The 22,345-nt window shown below is 36.9% G+C and overlaps 1 protein-coding gene across 2 annotated transcripts; it reads left to right on the top strand.

The window, feature by feature from the left end:
• The first annotated feature begins 215 nt into the window (after nt 1–215).
• Nucleotides 216–20,999, top strand: HAT1 (histone acetyltransferase 1). Of its 2 annotated transcripts, none has more exons than XM_064660844.1 (11): nt 216–318; nt 1,237–1,308; nt 3,974–4,049; nt 5,767–5,887; nt 11,255–11,434; nt 11,665–11,786; nt 12,287–12,391; nt 12,726–12,832; nt 15,424–15,575; nt 16,794–16,910; nt 20,605–20,999. In XM_064660844.1, exons 1-11 carry the CDS (start codon nt 312–314, stop codon nt 20,770–20,772), a joined length of 1,227 nt encoding a protein of 408 aa, XP_064516914.1. In that variant the 5' UTR covers nt 216–311; the 3' UTR covers nt 20,773–20,999. The 2 variants fall into 2 exon arrangements, with proteins under 2 accessions (XP_064516914.1, XP_064516915.1); XM_064660845.1 differs by having other exon boundaries at nt 309–583.
• Nucleotides 21,000–22,345: the final 1,346 nt, after the last annotated feature.

Genomic DNA, 22,345 nt, shown 5'->3' with positions numbered 1-22,345 from the left:
GCGAAGGGCGCTCCGCCGAGCGGGCGGACGTTCCCGTCACGCCGGGGCCGGGACACGTGCGAGCCCGCGCCGCCAGCATTGCGCATGCGCGCCCTCTCGGGGCGGGGCGAGGCGGGGCCGGCCACGCGAGCGAGGGCGCGAGCGCAGGGCTCGAGGCAGCGCTGGGCATGCGCGCGAGCCGCGCGCGCTGCGCGGCACAGCCATTGGCTCCTGGCCTGCTTTCGGCGGGCGGAAGCGGAAGCGCGTTCGCGCGCGCTTACTTCCGGCGGGCGGGCGCGCGGGTTGGTTCGCACTGCGCGGGCCGCTCGGACATGGCGGGTGAGGCCGGGACGGGGCAGTGGGCGGCAGGGACGGTACGGGGTGTGAGGGAGGGGAGCGCGGCTGCCTCTGCCGCCGGCTGTATCTCTGTCCCCCTGGTTGCCCTGGTCGTGCTCTTGCTCTTGCTGTGGGGCGTCCTCGGGCTCACGGCCCCCGAGCTCGGTAGTCCTGAGCCGGAGTATATCTCCTTGTCCGCGAGTTTCTTGGGGGTGGGCAGGGAATTAAAAGCCCGAAACTGTTTTTACTCCCAAGTTCACTGACTGAAGTAAGCTATATTAAAACTTTCTGGTGATACTTCTGGAGTGAAGGGGAGCTGTGTTCGTAAAGCTCTTGGAAAATGCCATCAGTGAAATGTCTTCTGTGCTGGATTCTGCTTTGAAAAACAGACTAAATGCAGTTCGCTTGCTTTTTTCTCCCACATCCGCTCTGGAAGAGCAGTGGTAGCCAAATAATTGCCGGTGGTTTACATGCCACTGCAGTTCATGAACACCTGTTTGTGAAAATGACTTAATGCAAACACTTAATACGTGTTACTTAACCAGTTTTTTTAAATAACATGTTAGATTGGATTCTTAATTTCATACTTACATTTTAAAATATATGTTTAATTGGTAATAACTTATAACACTTGCTAATTTTATGGTAATGTCTTTAATTCTCAGAAACTAAATGGAGAGATGCTTGTCTGTTTTCTAGTTCTTGTTTATGATTCCAGAGAAGTGTTTAAGATAAATCTCTATGTTCTCCATGTTACCACATTGTAGCATATTGTAGCTTTTCTTAATCTTACTTGTTCAGTGGTTTTGTGTTGTGTGTTTTCTGTAGTTTTTACAACCCTTTTTCTAATATGATCTTTGAGTAATAGTAACACACAGACTGAACACCTCTTAAACCTTAAAAAAAACAATTTTTCTTCAGGACTTACTGCTATGGAGAAGAAACTGGCTGAATACAAGTGTAATACAAATGAAGCAATTCAGCTGAAGCTAGGTAATGTCTCTTTTTAAATGCTGTACAATTGATATTGGAATATTAGTACCTTCCTAAGAAATATTCTTATACTTACATTCACCCAGGTATTAATATGTCCTTGTTGATGTGAGCATGCAACTCAAGAAAGAAATGCATGGTCTAGTTTGCTGAGACTACTGGAATTCAAGTACAGCTGTAGAAATTCAGTCCTATCTCTGCATGATAATCAGCACTTTATTACCATGTTACCAGAGTGCATTGGAATTACATCATCTTATTTTCTTGAAGCATTTGTTATATTCTTCGCTTCTGTAATCCTTGTGACATGGTGTAGTCCTAAGTATGTGTTGACTTCATGGTGACCACAGCAGCAGAACTAATTTCTTTAGGGTTACAAATATCTAATTATATGTTTCTAACATCTTTCCCTTTCCTCTTTCTTTGATGGGGGGGTGAATAAAAGGCTGAAAAGTGTTGTTGGGTCGGGGTTTTTGCTGCCCTTCCCCCTCAACATCTGGATGACACAAGACATTTTTAGTGAAATTTGTTCAAAATCTGAAGAGAAAAGATCCCGATCTTTCAAGAACTGTTTATTGCTCTCTCTAGCCAATTTGCTTACTAGGATACTTAAAATACAGCCAGAATTACAGAACTCTTGGTGGACTTGCTTATATCCTAAACTTATGTGTAGCTGTAATAACTTGAAGAATAAGGTGTATCTGTCTAATTTTTAATCTTTACAGCCCCTCAACTATTTGTTCCCTTGAGCAGTACATATATATACACCTTAATTTATTAAGGAAGTTGAAGTAATGAACTTGTTAAGCACTTTTCAGAACTATTAGCAGTCTGTTCTGTACAGCTTAGTAGCATTTTCAATACACAGTGGCTTGTGAGCCAAAATGTTGTTATAAGCAAAATACTTAAGTTTTTCAGCCACTGTATTTGTGAATATTTCTCTTACTCTGAAACATTATTTCAAAGAGTAGACCGAATGTTCTATTTTTCTCTTCCACCTCTCTAAAGACAAAGAATTAGAGATAATGACATCTGAGTGAAATTTATCTAGAAATCCAAGGAGCTACTATATCAGTTTTTTTATTAAGGTACCCATTGCCCATTTCAGCTAATTTTTTTTGCTTTTTTTCTTCCAGGGAATTTAGATGTTCCATATACTAATTGTGTTAAGGGGAAGATATGAGATGCTACAAAGTTGTACCATTTAAAAAAACACCAAACATTACATGTTTTTCATGGGATATAAAACCAGTCATACACTATCATCTTCAGGGTCTTAATTTCTTCTGAGAATTGCTCTTTGGTTTTTGTTTTGTTTCTCCTTTGTTTGCTTTCTTTTAACACTTGTTACTTTGCCTCAAATCTGTTGCTCTCTGAATTAAACCCAAGAAGGCAAGAGGAACCACCTCCTTTGCTTTTGAGAGGGTCAGACTTTTATCTTGTCACTTGGACACTCCTCATTCACATTTTTCTCTTTGACTAATTACTCTCTAATATTATCAGAAAAAAACTTTTCTTTGCCTCTGGTTTTACTGGAGTAAAGCAGCAATGAAGCTGTAGTTCAGTATTCCACATGCTTTAAAAAAAAACTGTAATAGCACTATTAACTCTTGCAGCATTGCATACTCCTGCTAATGCAATATCAACTCCTTCAGCATTAAAAATGTGTAACAGTTGTTTTGAGCTACCTGTACTTTGTTAGCGTGACTGAACTATATCTTTAATGCCTAAGTTAAGAGTTACAGCCCTTCCAATTCTAGGCATTTTTTTTAAACTGCAAATACACAAAATGTTTAGGAATCAAGTTTCTCACTATTTTAAATTTTTTTCCTAGGAAATCCTACTTTAATCTCTAATTTCATCCACTAATAAATCATATATTTAATGATGGAAGAACTTCTGTCATAATTGCTGTGGAGCAACTGCTATAATTCCATAAGCATGAATAAAATGCTTGTTCAGTAAGTTACTGAGTTTGAATAGATGCCATTATAGTGAATGTTTTTACATTACCACAGAAAGCCATGTTTATTACTAGGCTTTGAGGAAAAGTAAAGAGTCAGGAAGAAAAAAAATCACTAAGTGTTTTGGTAATATTGGTACAAGTACCAGTATAATATTGTTGCAGCTGTTTTGTATGTATCCATGCTGATTCTCCAAAATTTTGACATGAATATAAATGCACATAAACATTTCTTTCCAGTCATCTCTCCATGAAAATCATCTACAGTGAAGTGTTCTCACCTGCATCTAGGAGAAGAATGACAGAAGGAGAAGGCAACATTGATTACATGATTGATGTGCTTATTGCAGGAGTAGCCAGCTGGGCAGTGTCCTCAGTGTTCAAGATGAAGTTAAAGGCAGAATATTCAGGAGATGCATGTATGAAACATATACATGTGTGCATCTGTGTCAATTTTTCAGTTTTATTCTGATTAGTGATTTGACATCCTCAGATCAAACAACATGCACCTAAATTGTACAGGATGTCATTTCATTTGTGTGTCAGCCTAATGTACATAGTTTCTTAACTGAAGTTGTCTGTAGCAGAAGAATGCATGAACAGCTACCAGGGCATCTGTGGATAAACAAACCAAAGCCAATGACTTGGTCATGCTCTTTTTTTCTTTTTTTCTTTTTTCTTTTTCCTTTTCCCCCTCCTCAGTTCGCTTTCCTGAGGATTTGGAGGATGACAACACAACATTTAATCCAGAGTACAGCCATCAAGTGTTTGGAGATGAGTAAGTTAAAAGTTTCCATAGTCAAATTAATAGGTCCAGAAGGGAAGAGTTGCTTCCAAATTGTTAGAAAACAAGAAATCCTGCTATACTGAGTACAGGAGGAAAATCACTGCCCTAGTCCTGCCGGCCACACTATTGCTGATACAGGCCAGGACACTGTTGGCCTTCTTGCCCACCTGGGCACACACTGGCTCATGTTCAGCTGCTGTTGACCAGCACCCCCAGGCCCTTTTCTGCTGGGCAGCTTTCCAGCTGCTCTTCCCCAGGTCTGTTGTGCTGTAGTGGGGTTGTTGTGACCCAAGTCCAGCAGCTCAGCATTCCACCCAACTTGATGTTGTCTGCAAACCAACTAAGGGGGCACTTGATGCCCTCATTAAGGTCATTGATAAAGATATTAAACAGGACTGGCCCCAGCACTGAGCCCAGGGGAGCACCACTTGTGACCAGCTGCAGCTGGGTTTAACTCCATTCCCCACCACTTTTTGGGCTTGGCCATCCATCCAGTTTTTACCCAGTGAACAGTGCACATGTCCAAACCATGAGCAGCCAGTTTCTCCAAAAGAATACTTTAGAAATGGTGTCAAAGTCCTTACTAAAGTGAAAGTAGGAAAGTATTGTTTCTTCTATTTAGAGTATGCTGACTTAATTAGTACTGTAGGGAAGTCAGCCACTCTGTCCCTAGTGCTGAAATGTCATTTCATATTTTCAGTAGAGTGATATTCAACAATCTGGCCATAGTTAAAAAAGATCAACAACAACAACAAACCCAACCTACTAAGGAAAATCCAGATGCATGTTTCTGTGGACTTCTTGAAATAGTTATGTTTCTTAATTTCCATTTCCTTTTTAAAAGCATTCTGAGTACTCCAATTAGGATTAACTATGTATAATTCTAGTAACGGGAGAACTCTCCAATCTGTTAGTATAACTAACAAGCAAATTCTTGTTCTGGAACTTCTATTTCAAGTTTTAAATTATGAATGTACTATCATAAAAGAAAAATCCCAGTAAAAAAAAATCAGCTATGCTTTAAAATAACAGAAATTGACCTGTTACTTTGTGAACACTACTGTTTTATCAAGATTTTTGCTAGAAAAAGAATTCTGTATACTTCATAAGAATATAGGGTTTGTGTTCAGGCAACTCATATTTTCAAAGTGTAGAAAAGGCTTTTGTGTTTTGTTTTTTTTTTGCATTTGCTCAGTTCTGGTGACATTGGATAACTAAATAGAAACTCAACCAAAAACTGTCCACATATTGCTATGTCTCATTATCTGTGTTTTGTACAGTATAAATTGCAGTAGTTTGTTCCAAAATGTTATACTACACTGCAAAGTAATTTCTAATAAATGTTATTGATCGACTCATATAAATACCTGTTAAGGAGTTAAAGCTACTGAAAAAACATAAACACAGTATTAGCTATTTCAGGTATTAGCTATATCTCTCCTGAGCTGTTACAGTAAGGGCAGAGGCATTGCCTTGCTGAGTTCAGAAACATATTGTATTTCTCCACTAGAGGAGCAACACAGTAGCAATACTTTAAGTCATTGTCTCTGTCTGGATAGTGCACATCAGTTTGATTCCCTTTTCCTATTGGGAAGCTTACTCTACCTTACTGGGAAAGATGATGTGAACTTCCAATGAGATGAAAGCACTGTGATGTGAATATTTTGCTTTGTGTAGAGTTCCTGATTGTTCTTTTCTTCTTTCTCAGTGAAATTGCTTTTGGCTACAAGGGGCTGAAGATCCTTTTGTATTACATCGCTGGTAACCTGTCGACGTTCTTCCGCATTGAATACACATCGAAAGTAAATGAGAAGTTTGACTGTGTGGAGGTAAGTGCAGGTGTGCTTCTACCTTTGAAGGTTTACTTGGGCATGGACAGGAATTCTAGGTTTAGTAATATCCCCCCAAAACATGGTTTAACTTAACAATAAACAAAAAAAGCTTCCTTTGTTGCTAAGCTGTAAAAGAGCTTTGGACTTCATCTGTACATTTTCCCCTTCTTTGACTCCAGTGCCATCAAAATTGTGTCAGCAGTAGAGTGAGACATGAAATGCTAATACCAAAACCAGTTCCACAGAAAACCCCTCTACTTGACAAGTCTGTATTTTCATGTTAACCAAGTCCAGGTTTTATGCTGAAGAGAATTCAGTAAGAAGGAAAAGGAGATTTTTGTAAGCACTTCATGATATGGTATGTGTGTCTCTTTAAATGTGGAGGACAAGTAAGGCAGAAGAGAGATTATAAACTTGTGGGCAGGTATCATGTGTGCTTTACATCTTAAATTAATATGATATACAGTTATCTGCAGGGGTTTTTGTTTGTTTTTTCTATTTTTGCCTACAGGTTTTCTGAGCTTATAGAATACTTGTAGAAAAGATTTATTTTCTCTTGTACTGTCTATATGCTCTCAGAATATTCTGAGAATATTCTGAGCCGTATTTAAGTTACTAATTTCAAGTTCATTGGAGCTTATTTAAATAATTGCAAGGAGAGGCCTATTGTAAAGGGAGAAATACACTGGAATTACTTTGGTAAGTGAATTTTAAAAGTTTGTCCTTCTTTATTCTGAAGGTGTTTTAGAATATACTTACTTCAACAGGCTAAGTGCCTGGACAATATCTGAAATACTTTCAAGGGTAGAGCAACATATCTTAGGAGTGAGGGGTCATGTTCTTCAATCTTAAGAATGTTTTCGGAAATAAGGGAAAAAGGAAAGCTGTTGGCAATGTAGTAAACATTAAAATCAAATGGTCCAACCTTTCACCAGTATAATTTCATAATTATCACAACAGGAATCCACACCATAGCACCTTTTTACTGACAGTCTATTTTCTGTACAAATGGCAAACCCACTTTACTTTTCTGGAGGTACAGGCAAGGTAGACAAGGTCTGTCTTGTCCAAAGCATACTGAAACTTCTGATTGCTCAGAATCATTGCTTTTTTTCAAGCCCTGTTTCCTATACAGAATTATTCCTCCAATTGATTAAGGGATTGAAGTGAAGACAAAAAAGAGGATCATTTTGAGGGAGGCTTCTCTGTGCTTTCCAGAGCATTTACACGCTTTGACTGGATGGGAAGAATGTGGTTGCTTACTCTGTGCTTTCCTTGGTGTTACTAACACTGTACATTCAAATAGACTGCTCATATTGCTGTATCTAAACCTGTGTAGAAAAAAAGACATGGCTGTAATCAATCTTGCTCTCATTTGTATTTGCCATCAGTTTAACCACCTTAAAGTATGAATGCATTTGCAGAGATTAAAACATAAGCTGTCATTACAGCAGGATGTTAATTTGAATGCACATTAACATTTATTTTTCTGAGTTAACTGTTTGTTTGCTGATCTCTGCTCCTTGAGGATAATTATACTAAGAGGCAGATTATCCACCATGCATGACAGATAATCTTTGTGCTGTGAATAGATGGTGTTTAGGAAAGGACAGCAGTTTCTGCCTTTAACATAACTGGTTACAAGTAAGATGTTGGTTTTAATGCTCCACAAAGTTATTCACAGCTTAGGATTTTGTATCTAAATACCCCTACAAGCCCATTCAATGGTGGGTGGTTTTATTCTGTGATATTAAATTTGGTTTGATTATTGCTAAAGCAGCTGCTACAGTCCCTGCTAGGGACTGACAGAAATACTTATCCCAATACCTCTTCTTTTTTTTTCTCCAAGATGTTTTTGAACATGAGGAAAAGATACAATCCTGAAATGTCAAGAGACAGAACTCCAGTCATATTTATACATCTGAACATGGTTTAGCTCCATCTTTATTGAGGAAGGCTCAGCAGAGTATGATTGTGTTTTGAACGGAAGTTGGCACTTCATTTAATGAAAATAGACAGAATTTTCCCTTGGGTGAAGTTGATTCTTTCAAATATCTGAAGAGAAGCTGCTTTCTTCTAGTGTAAATATTAATAGCATTGACCTCTGCATTGCTGCTTTGAGATTTGCAGCTGTTCCAATATTTTCCTTTTCATCTGCATTTTATGATAGGGTGGAGGAAAAGTATTTCACTAAACTATATATCTTGCTTTGCAGCTAATCTATACGTTTATAGACTTTGATACAAAAGTTAATGAAAAAGTGTTATTTTAATATTGGCATATTTTTCTTTCTTTCATGTAATACTGCTGATCACTCCATTGCTCCCCACTGAAATACATGCATGTGTTAGAGAAATTCAGCTTTTAAATATGCTTCTATAATTATTTTAAATTCAATCACTTTTTGAAACAGCATCTACATGGTATACAAATGTCATAGCTGCCTGTTAGTACAAGAATAATCTCTATATTAAAATTATCCAGACTCAAATGCAATGTACAAAGACATTACTCATTTAAACAGTCCTACTAGAAATCAAGTGTAATTACAAGCCTATACCAAATTCCCTGTCATCACCACACATGATTCTGATTATGAAGGTAATACATTATAGGCAGCACTTCCATGAACCAAAAGCTCAACAATTCTTGGCTGGCTTAATTCAGGTTTTTGCATGCTTCATTGTATGTGGCTTTGCCTGTGTTAAACATTGTTGGAGTAGTCAACAGGATTGTTTGTGTGCATCCATTCCTGTGGTAAGATATGAGTGAAATTAACCTCTCAACAATAGCAAGGAAATACACAAGGGAAGGCAGTAAACAAATTCTGGTAGGTCCTTGGATTACGAGCACCTCAGAAGGGTTTGGAAAGGGCCTACAAAGTAATTAATGTTTCTGGCCTACAAGGTAATTAATGTTTCTGTTAAAAAGTACAGGCGTTAGTGAAACATTATTTTTTGTTGTTGATATGTCAAGATTCCAGTATTCCAGGACTTGCTAATTGAAAATTGGATCACTTAAACTTCTGCCACCACTCCAACTGAGGATTCTGGGATTTGCTCTGTAAGAGAGAGAAATCCTGTTAACCCTAAAAGTAACTAAAGACTATATTTTCATTTCTTTTATTATGTCAGATCCCATTTCAAGGGGAGAGAATTTTTAGGAGGCAATAGGTGAAAATATGTTTTAGTCATATAGAACCAAGAAGTATTATCTGGTGCTTTATCTGCTAAGTCTCTGTCATCTTTTAATCCTTTCTATTTTTTTGAAAGTAAGATATTTCCTTGGTGGCAGCCAGTGATGGATGTGTTATCTTACAGGCTTTCAGCAGGTGAAAGTTTGGCTTCCTTCTCACCACTAATGAAGAAAGTTACAAATATGAAGGGAAGCAAAATTACTTAATCATTATTTATATGGTACCTCATACTGTATGTTCACCTTTTTTAGATAGCTTCCACATAGCCTGAGATACTGAACTGATGCTTGGAAGTACTGTTTTAATTCTAGGTTATTTTTACATGCCTATTTCAGCTATATAAAATGAGTCACTATGGATTCTTGGTTGTGGTTCCCTACAGCTCTGTAAGCAGTGCAGACTAAGATCTGCTTAAACAGTGCATTTGCATGGTTTAAAAAAAAAAGTAATTTCTACAATGTGTTCCATATAAATATGTTTTTAAATGTATTACATTGATTCTGAAAAAATGGCTGATTTGATGTAATGCACTTAAATCAGTAAGTGTAAAGAAAATGTTTTAGTTAATATTGGTCTCTGAAGAATAGCAAAGGCTCCAATAAATTATCTTTGTTTTGAGAATGAAATGGATGTAAAGACTGTACATGTTTTAACTTGGTTCTTACACCAAGTATTGTAGAGCTGTATTTTAACTGCTTAATAGCTCTCTCTCCAAATATAAATATAAATGTTGGTAGTACCAAACCATTAAGAATAAAACTTGTTTGTGCTGAGCTAAATCCATCTTTCTCTACAATAAAACTGTAACTGAATGATAAAGTGCTATTCATTTGCAGGTGCATTGCTTCTACTTAAGGGCCTATGGTTGAAAGGACAGGAATTAGTAGCATGTTGTATTAGCCTTTTGTAGTGTATTTTGTTCTAAGCATCTTAATTTCCCTGTTTTGAATGCTAAGTAGCAAGGGTCTTGGTTTTGAACTAATACCCATCATGCATGTAAACGGTGTGAAAGAGCTGCTTAGTAAGTTAACACAAAGTGTTCTTGTGTCCGTCCTTGTGGAAATAGATACAATACAAACATTACAGCTGAACTCACGGCAAACTCCATTAAGTAAAAACCTGGATTCATTGTCTAGAGGAAAGTTTGAATTGAATGTAAGCTCATTTTGTTGAATGTAATGTCAGGCTTTTAGGGGTTGTATTGAGGAGAAGGGTTTTGTTAAGTTGAGACCAATTCATTAAGTTTTATTGCCTGGTGAGAAGCAGTAATACGTTATTGTGAAACTTCATCAAATATTCATGGTTAAAAAGAAGTAGTAAATGTATTCAATCAAGTGGTCTTCTGGGGGTCTGAAAAGGATTATGAAGTCTGCTCAGCTGATAGTCTCTAACTTTTCAGATAACCAAAGTGAAATCTGTGAATTAAATTTTGGTGTCAGAATATTTTGTCTTCCACAGTATGTTAGACTACAGGTCAGATTTGCTGACAGTATTCTTAAATTGTACTATTTTATGTCAAACTTTGTTTTCAAAACTGTCTTTTATTAGAATGGGGGATGTGGTTGTGTGAGTTTGTAATGTGTTTTGGAGCTGATCCTGTAGACAGGCATTTCAAGCAGGGGGACACAAGAATGCAAGAGTGTGCTAGCTGTCACTTTTCTGTTTGGGAGCTAACATTTTTGATCTTTGTGCCTGTTTCTCTGCTTAGTTCTGCATTACCTAGTAGTTATTGCAAGCTGCTTGTTTGGGAACCTGAGTTCTACAAGGCTGTGTTGCATAGCATAGTCTTGGAGAATTGCTCTCTGGAATGTCTTAGCTTCTGAGTGTGCTCCACTTACAGAGTAGCTATCAACACTCTTAGACAAACTTGGACAAGTGTAGCAATCTCTAAACATAATAGTGTTCATTAACTTATGCTGTTAACAAGAGCTTTTTGATGCTTACAGTGGCTGGATTGTGACCTTTCTGATTTCACCAGTGCAGCTTCTTTACTTGCTGGAAGGTCACCACTAAACAACAGAAATGCTTCCCTTCTTTTTTTTTTTCTTTTTTTAATTACTGGTAGGCCATATCATCTCTCATATAGTCATTTCTTATAGCACAATAATGACATCAATGCTGGTTTTTTCTCATCTTCCACTGATCCTGCCCCTTTTTGTAATCTGCAGGCAGATGATGTTGAAAGTAAAATTAGAGAAATCATTCCGCCTGGTTTTTGCACAAACACAGATGACTTTGTGTCTCTGCTGGAGAAGGAGGTCAACTTCAAGCCCTTTGGAATGCTGCTACACACATATTCTATCCATAATGAGGAAGCCGGTGAAGATATAACATACCAGATATACAAGGTATGAAAAATTAAACTTCTGCTTTTGAGCAACCAAATGCAATTTTATTTTGCAAGGATGCACTTTCTGTAATGATTGAACCATAGTATATAAATACTATCATTTTATCCATTTATTAATCATTGTAAACATGCTTTTTTATATCCGATAATTTAATTAGGTTTTGCATATTTTTTTTCCTCTTACATCTGTGATAGGTTTCACCTGACTTCTCCTGGCTTTTTCCCTAGGCTGACATGACATGTCCAGGCTTTCGAGAATATCATGAAAGGCTTCAGACGTTCTTGATGTGGTTTATTGAAACTGCTAGCTTTATTGATGTAGATGATGAAAGATGGAACTACTTTCTAGTGTAAGTACAGTTCTAAAGCAACAGTGGACCTTATTACCTCCACAAAGCCTGCATTTTAATTGTGGCTGGCCAATTATTGGAGCAGTATAATGATATTTTTCCCAGGAAAGAAAAACCATTGTTTATGAGGCTTGAGTTTTCCTCCATTATGCTTTGGGAAAGCTTGAGAATAGAGCTGAATTAAATGCTGTTGTCCGTTAGAGCCCTGAATGTAGGCTTAAACAGTAAAATGAGCTTTGCCTGTGTTTTCTTTTACTTGCCACCTATTCATCTTTATAATAGGCAAGTGCACTGAAGTGCTGTAAAGAGGCCTGATTTATCCAAGTTGCTGCACACCAATTAAGTGAATTGTACATTCAGAACATAGCAGGTGTACCCATTGGGCCCTCACAGAGTAGCTTGCTGACACTGAAAATTCAGTTGGAGAATGGAAAAGAAAATGGACACTGCATGGGAGCGCGACTGTAATTGACCTGCTTGGCTTTCTGTTTTATCTGCAGATTTGAGAAGTATAATAAGGATGGAGCTACGCTCTTTGCGACCGTAGGCTACATGACAGTCTATAATTACTATGTGTACCCAGACAAAACCCGGCCACGTGTAAGGTAATTGGCGGTGTAACTCGTGCCTTGCCTTTTATTTCAGAAGAGGGAACTGCTGAAGTTCCCAATACTTGTTTATAATGGTGTTGATTTGTTTAAAAAAATCCCCATTATTAGCTGTCTATGCACTGATTTATTTCATTGTTTCCTTCTTGAAGCGGAGGGAATCTCAAACAAGTTTGGAATATTTAACAATTTTAAGACTCTGTTGAAAATTACATTTTAACATTAAGGTTGCTACACATACTTTAATCTACAATGAAATACCATTTTGTTTTTAAGACTTTATATTTGCAAATGCATAATTTGAACTGAAAATGCATTCCTTTGTCTGTAGTCAGATGCTGATCTTGCCACCATTCCAAGGAGAAGGCCATGGTGCTCAGCTGCTTGAAACAGTTCATAGATACTATATGTCTTCTCCTACAGTACTTGATATAACAGGTTTGTGTTAAATTTTTAACAAGCAACTTGTAGCATTCACAGGTTGTTAGCCCACAGGCTAATTTCTGTGTTCATTTGTCAGAATTACACAGCCTTTTGAAGATTCAGCTTCTGCTCAGTCCAGCATCAGTAGTACCCTGGTTTACAGAAGAAGTGTATATAATGTAGCTCCTTAAATACTTTACTTAGAGAACAGTACACCAGGAAAATTCCATCCCTAGCGTGAACGGATTACCAGCTAATTAGCCATTTTATTGTGAGATACACAGCTGAGTTTGCCAAGAGATCAAGCTTTGTCAAATTCCTTGTTCAACTTCCTTCTGTTAGCCAAAACTCAGACTTCAGGGGGCACACACTCATCTAACTAAAATAGCATATTAATATTAGTGTGCAAGATGAAATTTTACAGACAGTAAAAGTCCATAGAGAACTTGTGCTCTAGGAGCACACAGTGCTGGCTGAAGGCATCTGTGATATTAGAGGTGTGTGCACAAATACCTAAAAATAAAAGATTATTGAGGAAATGGCAGAGGGGATAAAGGGTGGATGTGCATAACAAAAATAACACTAGAAATTGCCACAAGTGTGACATCTGTCCTGTGGTTTCAAGTCTAGCATAGGAAGAAATATAGTTGAAGCACAATTTGACCATTCAATTCTATGTGCAGTCTCATCTTGGTTAGAAATAACTCCCCATTCTAATTAAAACACAATTGACTGCTTGCTTCATAATGCATTGTTGCAGCATAATCATAACAAAAGGTAATCCACCTCATAATTTTAATCCAGTTCATGGGAACCCAAGGAAGTATAACTTTGTTTATGCAACAGAAAATCATCTGCATCATGCATTTACTTTTTCCTTTTAATAGTACAAAGCTTTAACTGAGGATGAATAAAGTCTTAACATGGTACTGCGTAAATCATTTGACATATGCATGGCTCAGTGCCTTAAATACAGGGTTGTAGCAACCAGTAAATGTGCACTAAAACAGGGTTTAATTTTTTTATGGAATGAAGCAGGAGAAGGTTTACAATATTCTACATGTCATTCAAGGCTCTTACAGAATTATTTTTTGTCCTTTTGAGCGGGAAATTCGGCTGGACAATCCTGACATTGTCAGGATATTTAGTTAGGTATCATCTAAAATTGGGAAGTAAAGCCTTTAACCTTTCTGAAAAGAGTTAGCCTCTTTGAAAGAGCTAAGGATGTATTAAAAAACTTTGGAGTTTCACATTTACAACAAATATTTTGTTCTGCTTATACCTGGTTGTGCTGACACAAGCAAAATGTATGCTGATAGTGCTTACTGCACAGAAACTGCCTCATGTTTCTCTTAACTAATCTGAGCTCAAACGAATGGAGTTAACTTTAGTGCACCTTCTCCAATCTATTTTGTAGAGTAAGTGCTATAAGGTTTGCCATACGAGATTAGGCCACTCATGCATAAAACATGTTAACTGATACAATCATCATAAGCATACTCCAACCAAAAAAATAGTTGTGCAGTGCTGCACAAAGATAGCAAAAACTTCTATCCCAGTCCTTGGTAACTTTTTTTTTTTCTTTTTGATCATTCTAAAACTGCCAATTTCAACTATTCACAGTGTTCCTCAAAACTAAAGAAAAACACAGGTGGGGTATAAGCTGGTTAGCAATAAACTCAAAAAGGCTAGTTATGCAAAAATGAGGGTTGGGGGAAAACATGGCCCTGCTACTTATTTGTGGTGAGCCTGTCTAAACAAACAAGGAAGAAAGCAATATATTCACAATGTTGTTCATAAATAGGAACAATGTGGATGGGACCACTTTGATGTTAACTGAGGCTAGTTCTCAACTTCGGTGTTTTTTTCTTAAAGCAACAATTTTGATAGCTATGCTGTCATTTTAAGCAAAATGGAAGTAACTTGAAATTGTGATCAGCTTTTGCTTAGGTGCTTCCAGCCTTTTAATTTTGGATAATCATGTCTTTTGGGTCTTTCTACCTTTTCCTGTCTTCCTTGCTAACATAGACTATAACTCATGGTCAATACCTGTCTTCAGCTAGTTTACTTGTGTACAGTAGGATATTTTCACCACTCTTTGTCCACATAATTTACTTGTATTTTAGTAGTTCTACCATTCTGTCAAATATAGAATAGACGGAGGATATAGAAAAAAAGGTGTTATACACAGAGTAGTCTTACTTTTCCCAAGAAGTTAAATGGGATTGAACGTGTATGTTGTCAGTTTCTTATAAATGCATATAACATAAAACTGTACAGTACTGCATACACAAAATATTACAAGTTTCTCTTTCCGTGACCTGCTTGATGTCTGCTGTCAAACACCTAAACCTTTGATAGCAGTACTTAAAATTAACTAATTAAACAACAGTTGTTTATATCACAGAATAGTCTGAGTCAGAAAGGACCCACAAGGATCATCGAGTCCAAGTTTTAAATGAATGGCCCATAACAGGATCAAGTCCACAACCTTGGTATTACACCGATGAATGCTGTATCCACTTTTGTTGTCTATAGTTCCTTGTAGTTACATCCCAGAGATGAGAAAACAAATAATGCTGATAGGCTTTTCTTATTCTTTCTAGCTGAAGATCCATCAGAGAACTATGTGAAGCTAAGAGACTTTGTTCTTGTAAAGCTCTGTCAAGATTTGCTGTGCTTTTCCCCAGTAAAGTTAATGCAGGGTTTCAGTCAAGAAATGGTGACGGAAGCTCAACAAAAATTGAAAATAAATAAGGTACTGAATCAGAACCATTGTAGTTGGACATATTCTTATCAAAATAATAGAATAACAATATAAACTTAGAGATGGAGACTTGGAATTTACACACTCTGGCTTATTTTGACAGTTTTTTAGGATGTATCTGGAGAGACCTAGCTATTGGTTTTAGATAAATGCTTTTTTTAGTTACAAAAGTCTGTTGTTGTAGTAGAATTTGACATGGTTTTGATGTCTTTCAAGTGTATTTATGTAAATAATAAATGTTGCTTTGGGAATAAACACCTAAGTGGTAAACAACTGCTACTAAGGCAACTCTAAACACTTGGAGAACTGAACAGGTGAATTGAAAATTAAATTTGCTGGTAATCTCAGTAAGTTATTAAACTCGTTTGTGAGTATAGTAGTGAAATGGCAGAGTTGCTTAATAAAAAAATGTACTTGAATGTGGTTTAATGAAAACTTTGAGGCTTGAGGGATGGGGAATGTGAAGCTATATTCAGATGTGTTCATGAAAATGGTATAGTTTGTGTAAGCCTTCTGTATTTTAAATCTGAAAGGATAAATGTTCGGTTTGGTTTTTTTTAATGGTATAAAAACATAGCAAACAAACCACCTTATTTATACTTGGTCTTAAATTCTGCTTTCATACAGATACAACCTGTAGGGTTTTTTTCTCCTCAGATGTCATACTATCAGATAGTGATACCAAAAGCACTTTTGTGTTTCCATTTACTAATTAATTTTCTTCACTAGTAAACAGAAAACTTTAAATATTTTTGTTTCATTTTCATATTTAGAACTTCGGGGGCCTTCTGAAGGGCAGTAGGTATATGGGGATTATTAAAATTAGCAAAGTAGATACTGTTTGATATTGTTTAATGGCACTCTAGTTCCAGTCCTTCAGTTCTTTGAAGTATTTTTGGATTCTGGTTTCTGGGCTTTCTGCTGTTTATTAACAGTAGGTCCTTGAAGCACCTCTACAGCTGGTGCAGCACTTTGAGAGACCGGACACTGGCTGCATGGAAGAAAATGGTTTTGAAGTTAAAAGAAGAATGTTTATTCATTTAACCCAGCTGATAGGAGGATAGATTTGACAGAGGCTCTGTCCATGCCTCTGATTGTCTTCTGATAGGTTGAGGAATTACTCTAATATTTCAATATTTCTCCACTTTGAGCTCTGTTGAGTTACCTCTTCATTCAGACGTGGTTTTTATTCTCCTTTCTGTTCATCAGCAACACACAAGACGAGTCTATGAAATTCTCCGATTGCGTGCAACAAACATGGGGGATGTGGAACAGTCCAGGAGCTACCGGTTGGACGTTAAAAGAAGACTGATTGGCCCCTATAAGGTGTATATAACTTAAGTATCATTTAATACTTTTTTCAGGGCTAATTATACTTGATTTTACTTTCATTTCCATAAATGTAGTTGATGCCAATTATGTTGCCAATCAACTACTATTAGTTATGCAGTGTTCAACTGGCACGTGTACAGATGAAGAGATCATTCGTACATTGCAGTGCTGAAGATCCTGACTGTTTCCTGCCCCCAATTCCAGCAGGAGGTTGCTATTAAGCTTATGCTCTCCAGCTACAAGTGGCATTATGCCCATGTAGGTTTAAGGGGAAAAAAATTGTCAATTTCTTGAAAAGGCTAAAAATATATCTTAAATAGGCAAGCCAAAAATGTGAAGATGTAAATGCTGTAATAAGTTTATACTGCAGACTAGGTGGTAGTTTAGGTTTCTGTTCTACTTGTTAGCTAGGTCTTAACAAAACAACTTGCTAGAAGTGGTCAACATAGAACTCTGTGCAGATGGAATATACAGTAATTTCAGCAGTAAAATTCAAGCAAATACTAAACTAGATACAAAGTAATTTTCTTAGTTCCTATTAATTATGGGTTCCAGGATCTTCAGTATAGTTGGTCTGTGTTGCATAAACTGACCCTTTGACATACAGGTTGAAAAAATTATATCCTAGTTGCTAATGGCATCAGTCTTTGACTCTTGATGAAAAAAGACTACAAATAAATCCACATTTATTGGTATAACTGGCACATTAGCTACTCATCAATTAGGTACTTGCTAAGCAAACCAAAATCCTGTTGAAAAAAGAGTATGAGGAATACCTCGATTAGCTTGCAAACCTTCCTAAAGCAGCACTTACCCTGTTATACCACAATACCAAAACTTTGATTGCAGTCATGTTGGGATTATGGGGGCTGTTAGCAGAAATGAGAGCCCAGCACTGTATTAAATACTTGTCTGATCTGGAGATAACACCATGTCATGCTGAGTGGCAGAACCTTAATCAATACATTTTCTTTTTCATGAGTGTCTTGTCTCATTTGTTAAATTTCAGTCAGTGTCCACTACAAATACGGTGATTTTTCAGCAAACAGGACTATTACATGGTTTTAGTTAATTCACTCAGCACTGAAGTCCTGTGGGGGAAATGCAAAATTCCCAATAAGCAGCTTCAATTCTACTGCTTCCAGCAGGTGTTTCCACTCCAGTCTTTGCATGCAATAAATGCATGGATAATGAATGGATTTTGTATTGCTAGATATGCAATATTACTACTTTAGAATATTGCATTTCTTATTTTTCTGTTATTTCAATGAGGATTCGAAGGAATCCTTAAAGCAGCCAACACCTTTTTCCCTGATTTTGTTTCATGTTCTGAAATAGTCATCTTGTTTGTGATAGTTCTACCTAGTAAACAGCTTACTCATATACTCATTTTAAACAATTTCCAATAAATTTTAGTTACAGTGCTGTTTTCAAAAAATTTTCAGAAATAAAATTAAACTAACTTTTAGTATATAGATGGTAATTTGGAGGGAGGGGGAACAAACTTGAATAAACAATCAGGAATACTACTGCATACTCTAATACTGGTATCATTTTATTATGTGAAGCATATGATAGCTTCATTTTAATAGTGCTGTATAATAGAATAATTCTAAATTGTCACTACCTTAGTAGAAATGGTATTGCATCTTACAGCTATTTCCTGGCTAACAGTAGCAGTAATAAAACTACACGTGGAAACTTCAGGGAAAAAACATGTAATACATCTATTCTCATTGAAGTCTTCACATTAGCAAGGTTGCTAAACATACTGAGACTTTTATATATATGGCACCACTAGATTGGAATGACTGATACAGCAGCTATGTTGCTCTCTGTATGAGCAATACTAATCCAGGAAATAGAAGATTTGTTGTATTAGTGAACAGGATTTAAGGTAGTTGGAGGGTGAGCAGCTTGTGAAATTTCTTCATTTCTGAAGAACTCTGCTTTTGATTAATTGGTGATGATTTGATTTTGATATTGGTGGACTGTGCTGGCAGACATGTCTCCCTGATCATGTCTTTGTTCTTCATGTCATCCCTGTTGGAAGTAAATACCACTGCTGTGCTGATACTTTGTTTGGGTTTGCTACTTCAACAGAATATACTTTTCTGCCTAGCCCAGTAACTTGCTCCCTAAGAATTCTCTTGAAACTGCCCAGGTAAAATGTTACTGATGGCAGTTTTCAGAATCTTGTGTACCTGGATATGCTGGTAGTATATTTGGAGGGAAATGGATATTGGAACAACTGGTTATCTGAAACATGCAAAGGGAGCTTGCTTTCTACCAGGAATCTGGAACTTAGAGATGGCCTAACGCTACAGCATCAGATGTAATGGGCATTTAAAAACTGACAGCCTTTTTTCAGAGCTAATACTTATAATCTAAACAGATATTCCTGTTAATTAAGCAGACATAGATTTAGAATAAGAAGGTTTTAGTTCTTCTACTGACAGAAGCTTGGTCAGAAGGTAGTCATCTCTATTTTGATTTGGGCAACTCATCACATGGTTTGAGTATCTTATACATTTTGACTAGATAGAGCTAACAAGAATCTAAAACTTGAACATCTGTGTTGCTTTTGACATTGTTTCTACAAGGAAAGATTTCTTGATTGTTGGCAGAAATGTGCCTGGAGGCCTTATCAGGGCTTAAGTACAGAATCTCCTTTTCTGAACTGAACTTTGCCTATCTGTGGAATCTGTGGGAGATTATAAAAGCTTTTCTGATCTTACTCATTTACAGTTTACTGTGATCTCCACTCCTCCTTCCTGACACTCAGCATCAACCACAGAAAGAAAACAAATATTCCTGTGAGAGATAATTGTAAAATTAGAGAACAGAAGAAGATTAATTTTGAGACTGATGGTAGAAATAGTTGGGTGAAATTTTCTTGATTCCACAGGCATTGCAAAGATTTATTGATAAGATGCCAGGCATACATAATGTCTTTTTTTAATGAAATGTTGAATGACATTCTGCTTTTACAAAGCAAGAGAAGACTGAAGAATTAAAAGTACCTGAAGAACTATATATTCAGATATAGATATCAGCTGTGTAAAAGTATATCTGGGAAAAGGAAATACAAAAGCATTTTGAAGTGTTTTTAAGAAACAGGTAAAAATATCACATGTGACACAGCAAGGAGAACTCATCTTCTTGCTGTACAAATACACTTATGCTTGTAAATAATCTTATTTCATTTCACCGTTGTTACTGCTAGTTCCTGACAATTATTACTTGAATAATTTGTAAGAATTTGTGAAACTTTTTCTGTATACAGGAGGCTTAAAATTAATTTTTGATAGTTATGGGGAAATTAGTTGGCTGAACAGCTACATAGTGGGACACCAGTGTGATTAATGCCAGTGTAGAACTAAATATCCTGGTCATTTTTCTGCAGTCAAGTTTTTCATGCCATACATCTTCAGTAGTAGGTGTATTGTTAGACCTAATCTGTTTGGTTAAGGAAAAAAAATCGAAACCATTTTTCATTTCACTAGTTCATTGGTAATACAGAAGCTAAAAGGCTTTAACAGAAGAGATGTACAGACACTGTAAATGCTTTTCTTGGGATTAGGGACATCTTAAAGAACTAGATACTGAAATTGAATAAATTTTAATGAAATACCATATTCTTGATAATCATTGTTGTGTTCAAACTGCTATTTGTTTGATTGCTTAGAAAAAACAGAGAGAACTTGCCAAGATGAGAAGGTGTCTAAGACCAGAGGAGATGACTAATCAGTTGAACCAAATAGACCTAAACATGCAACGTGAGCAGTTAGAAGAGAGCTTCCAGCAGCTTGTTTCAGATTACCGAAGAGTCCTAGAACGACTTGCACAAGCGTGAGGATCCTGCCTGTACAGGAACTTGCAGATTTCTGTACAGTGTTTTAAAGCACATCCTTAATTGCCACTTAACTGCAAAAAATCTCATGTGACGTTTTAATCACATTAAAGGTGACTTGTGTTTCTGTGCATTTTGAATATTTTCTATTTTTGTGTTGTAGATTTTAAAATGTTGTACTTTAGGTTTGGGGGCACTTCTTGCTGAAATAAACAAAGTAGATTCTCAGATACAGTGTCACTTCAGTTGTATGAATTTTCTTTTACCCTTCTGTTTTGCATCAAGACTTAATAGATACCTGAATAGGAAGTGCTTAAATTTATATATGAAATCTCTGAAATTTCTCCTAGTTTGATTCTCCTCTGGCTGTTCTGCTTGGATACTCTCGTACAGCATAGGGCCTGTGCTCTCTTGGGTGTAATGTCACACAAGCAGGTTACAAGGGTGGTTCTGTGCTCTCGCTGGTGTGCTTCCTGAGTACAGGCTCTTTACCTTTTCCTAAAACTGTATCCTGCTGCCATAAGCTAACAGACCCTTTCTATTTAAGCCTCTAAAGTGCCTTGAGCACATTCTTTTTCAAACCCCCAAATTTTCAGGTTCATAGTTTTCAGGAAAATACCTCACAGTTGGGGAACCAGCTAAGACTTTGTAAGAACTCCGATAGCTCTTCTACTAGTGGAAGAAACATAAATCTGTAGGAAGCAAGTGCCTTTATATAGTTCCTTGATTCTATTCTGCTATCTATTACTTCTCAGACTTGAGGTTAATTCTTAAATATCCTGTCTGTCCTCCCTCAAAGGAATAAATTATGTTATCTTTTCTGGTAGTTCAGACTTTAGAGGACTTAATCAGAATAAGAATCGTTGAAATTTATTAACCATGTTTCATGGTCCTAATGGGATTCAAGTCCAGCTTCCGAAACTGGAATTTATAGATCGACTGATGTGATGTGGAGAAAATGTAATATTTTTAAAATATTTAGAATCTACGGGGGGGGGGGTGTATTTTCTATTCTTTTTAGAAATTTTAATTTTTCTGGGTTATCTTGTCTGTATGATACATCTTTGTAGTATTCAAATCTATCATACTAATCAATAGTAACAATTGTTAGAAGACCTTCCCTGATTATAGTAGTAAGTCTGTTTTTGTTAGATTGGTTTTGGTTTCTTATTAAACATGTTCAGATGTTGGTGATAAGCCAGAAGTGGGAAAGCTGAACTGAAGAATTGTGCTTAAATTTGGTTCCTGCATAGAGGTCCAGGATGCCTCTGGAGAAGCCTGCACTAACACTCCCTGAGCTGTTGCATTACTAAGGTTGAAGCCACTCACGAAGAAGCTTAAGCCATTTAAGAAGCTGTAGGGCTGACAAGAAGAAGCACTGCCTAATGGGCTGTTAGCCCTTTTAGAAATTACTGAGGTACAGTCTTAAGCCAAGCATGGTTTCTCATTCCAGTATGGTCTTGGGAGCATTCTAAGCTGTTGGGATGGGCCTGTGGACAGCAAAACTTATGACCTGGTTTACAGGAACTATTTTGTTACTAATTCTCAGCACAAAAGATAGGAATAAACAGCCTCT

This window comes from Pseudopipra pipra, chromosome 7, assembly GCF_036250125.1.
Source record: "Pseudopipra pipra isolate bDixPip1 chromosome 7, bDixPip1.hap1, whole genome shotgun sequence".
In the NCBI taxonomy this organism is placed as follows: Eukaryota; Metazoa; Chordata; class Aves; order Passeriformes; family Pipridae; genus Pseudopipra; species Pseudopipra pipra.
The sequence above is the reverse complement of the archived record's forward strand: the minus strand, read 5'-3'. Positions and strand labels throughout refer to the sequence as shown.

Bases quoted from the DNA above. Each gene is read 5' to 3' on its own strand.
- HAT1 (XM_064660844.1), top strand. The intron at 11,435-11,664 runs GTATGAAAAATT...CTTTTTCCCTAG, and splicing joins TAACATACCAGATATACAAG to GCTGACATGACATGTCCAGG. The intron at 11,787-12,286 runs GTAAGTACAGTT...TTTTATCTGCAG, and splicing joins AGATGGAACTACTTTCTAGT to ATTTGAGAAGTATAATAAGG.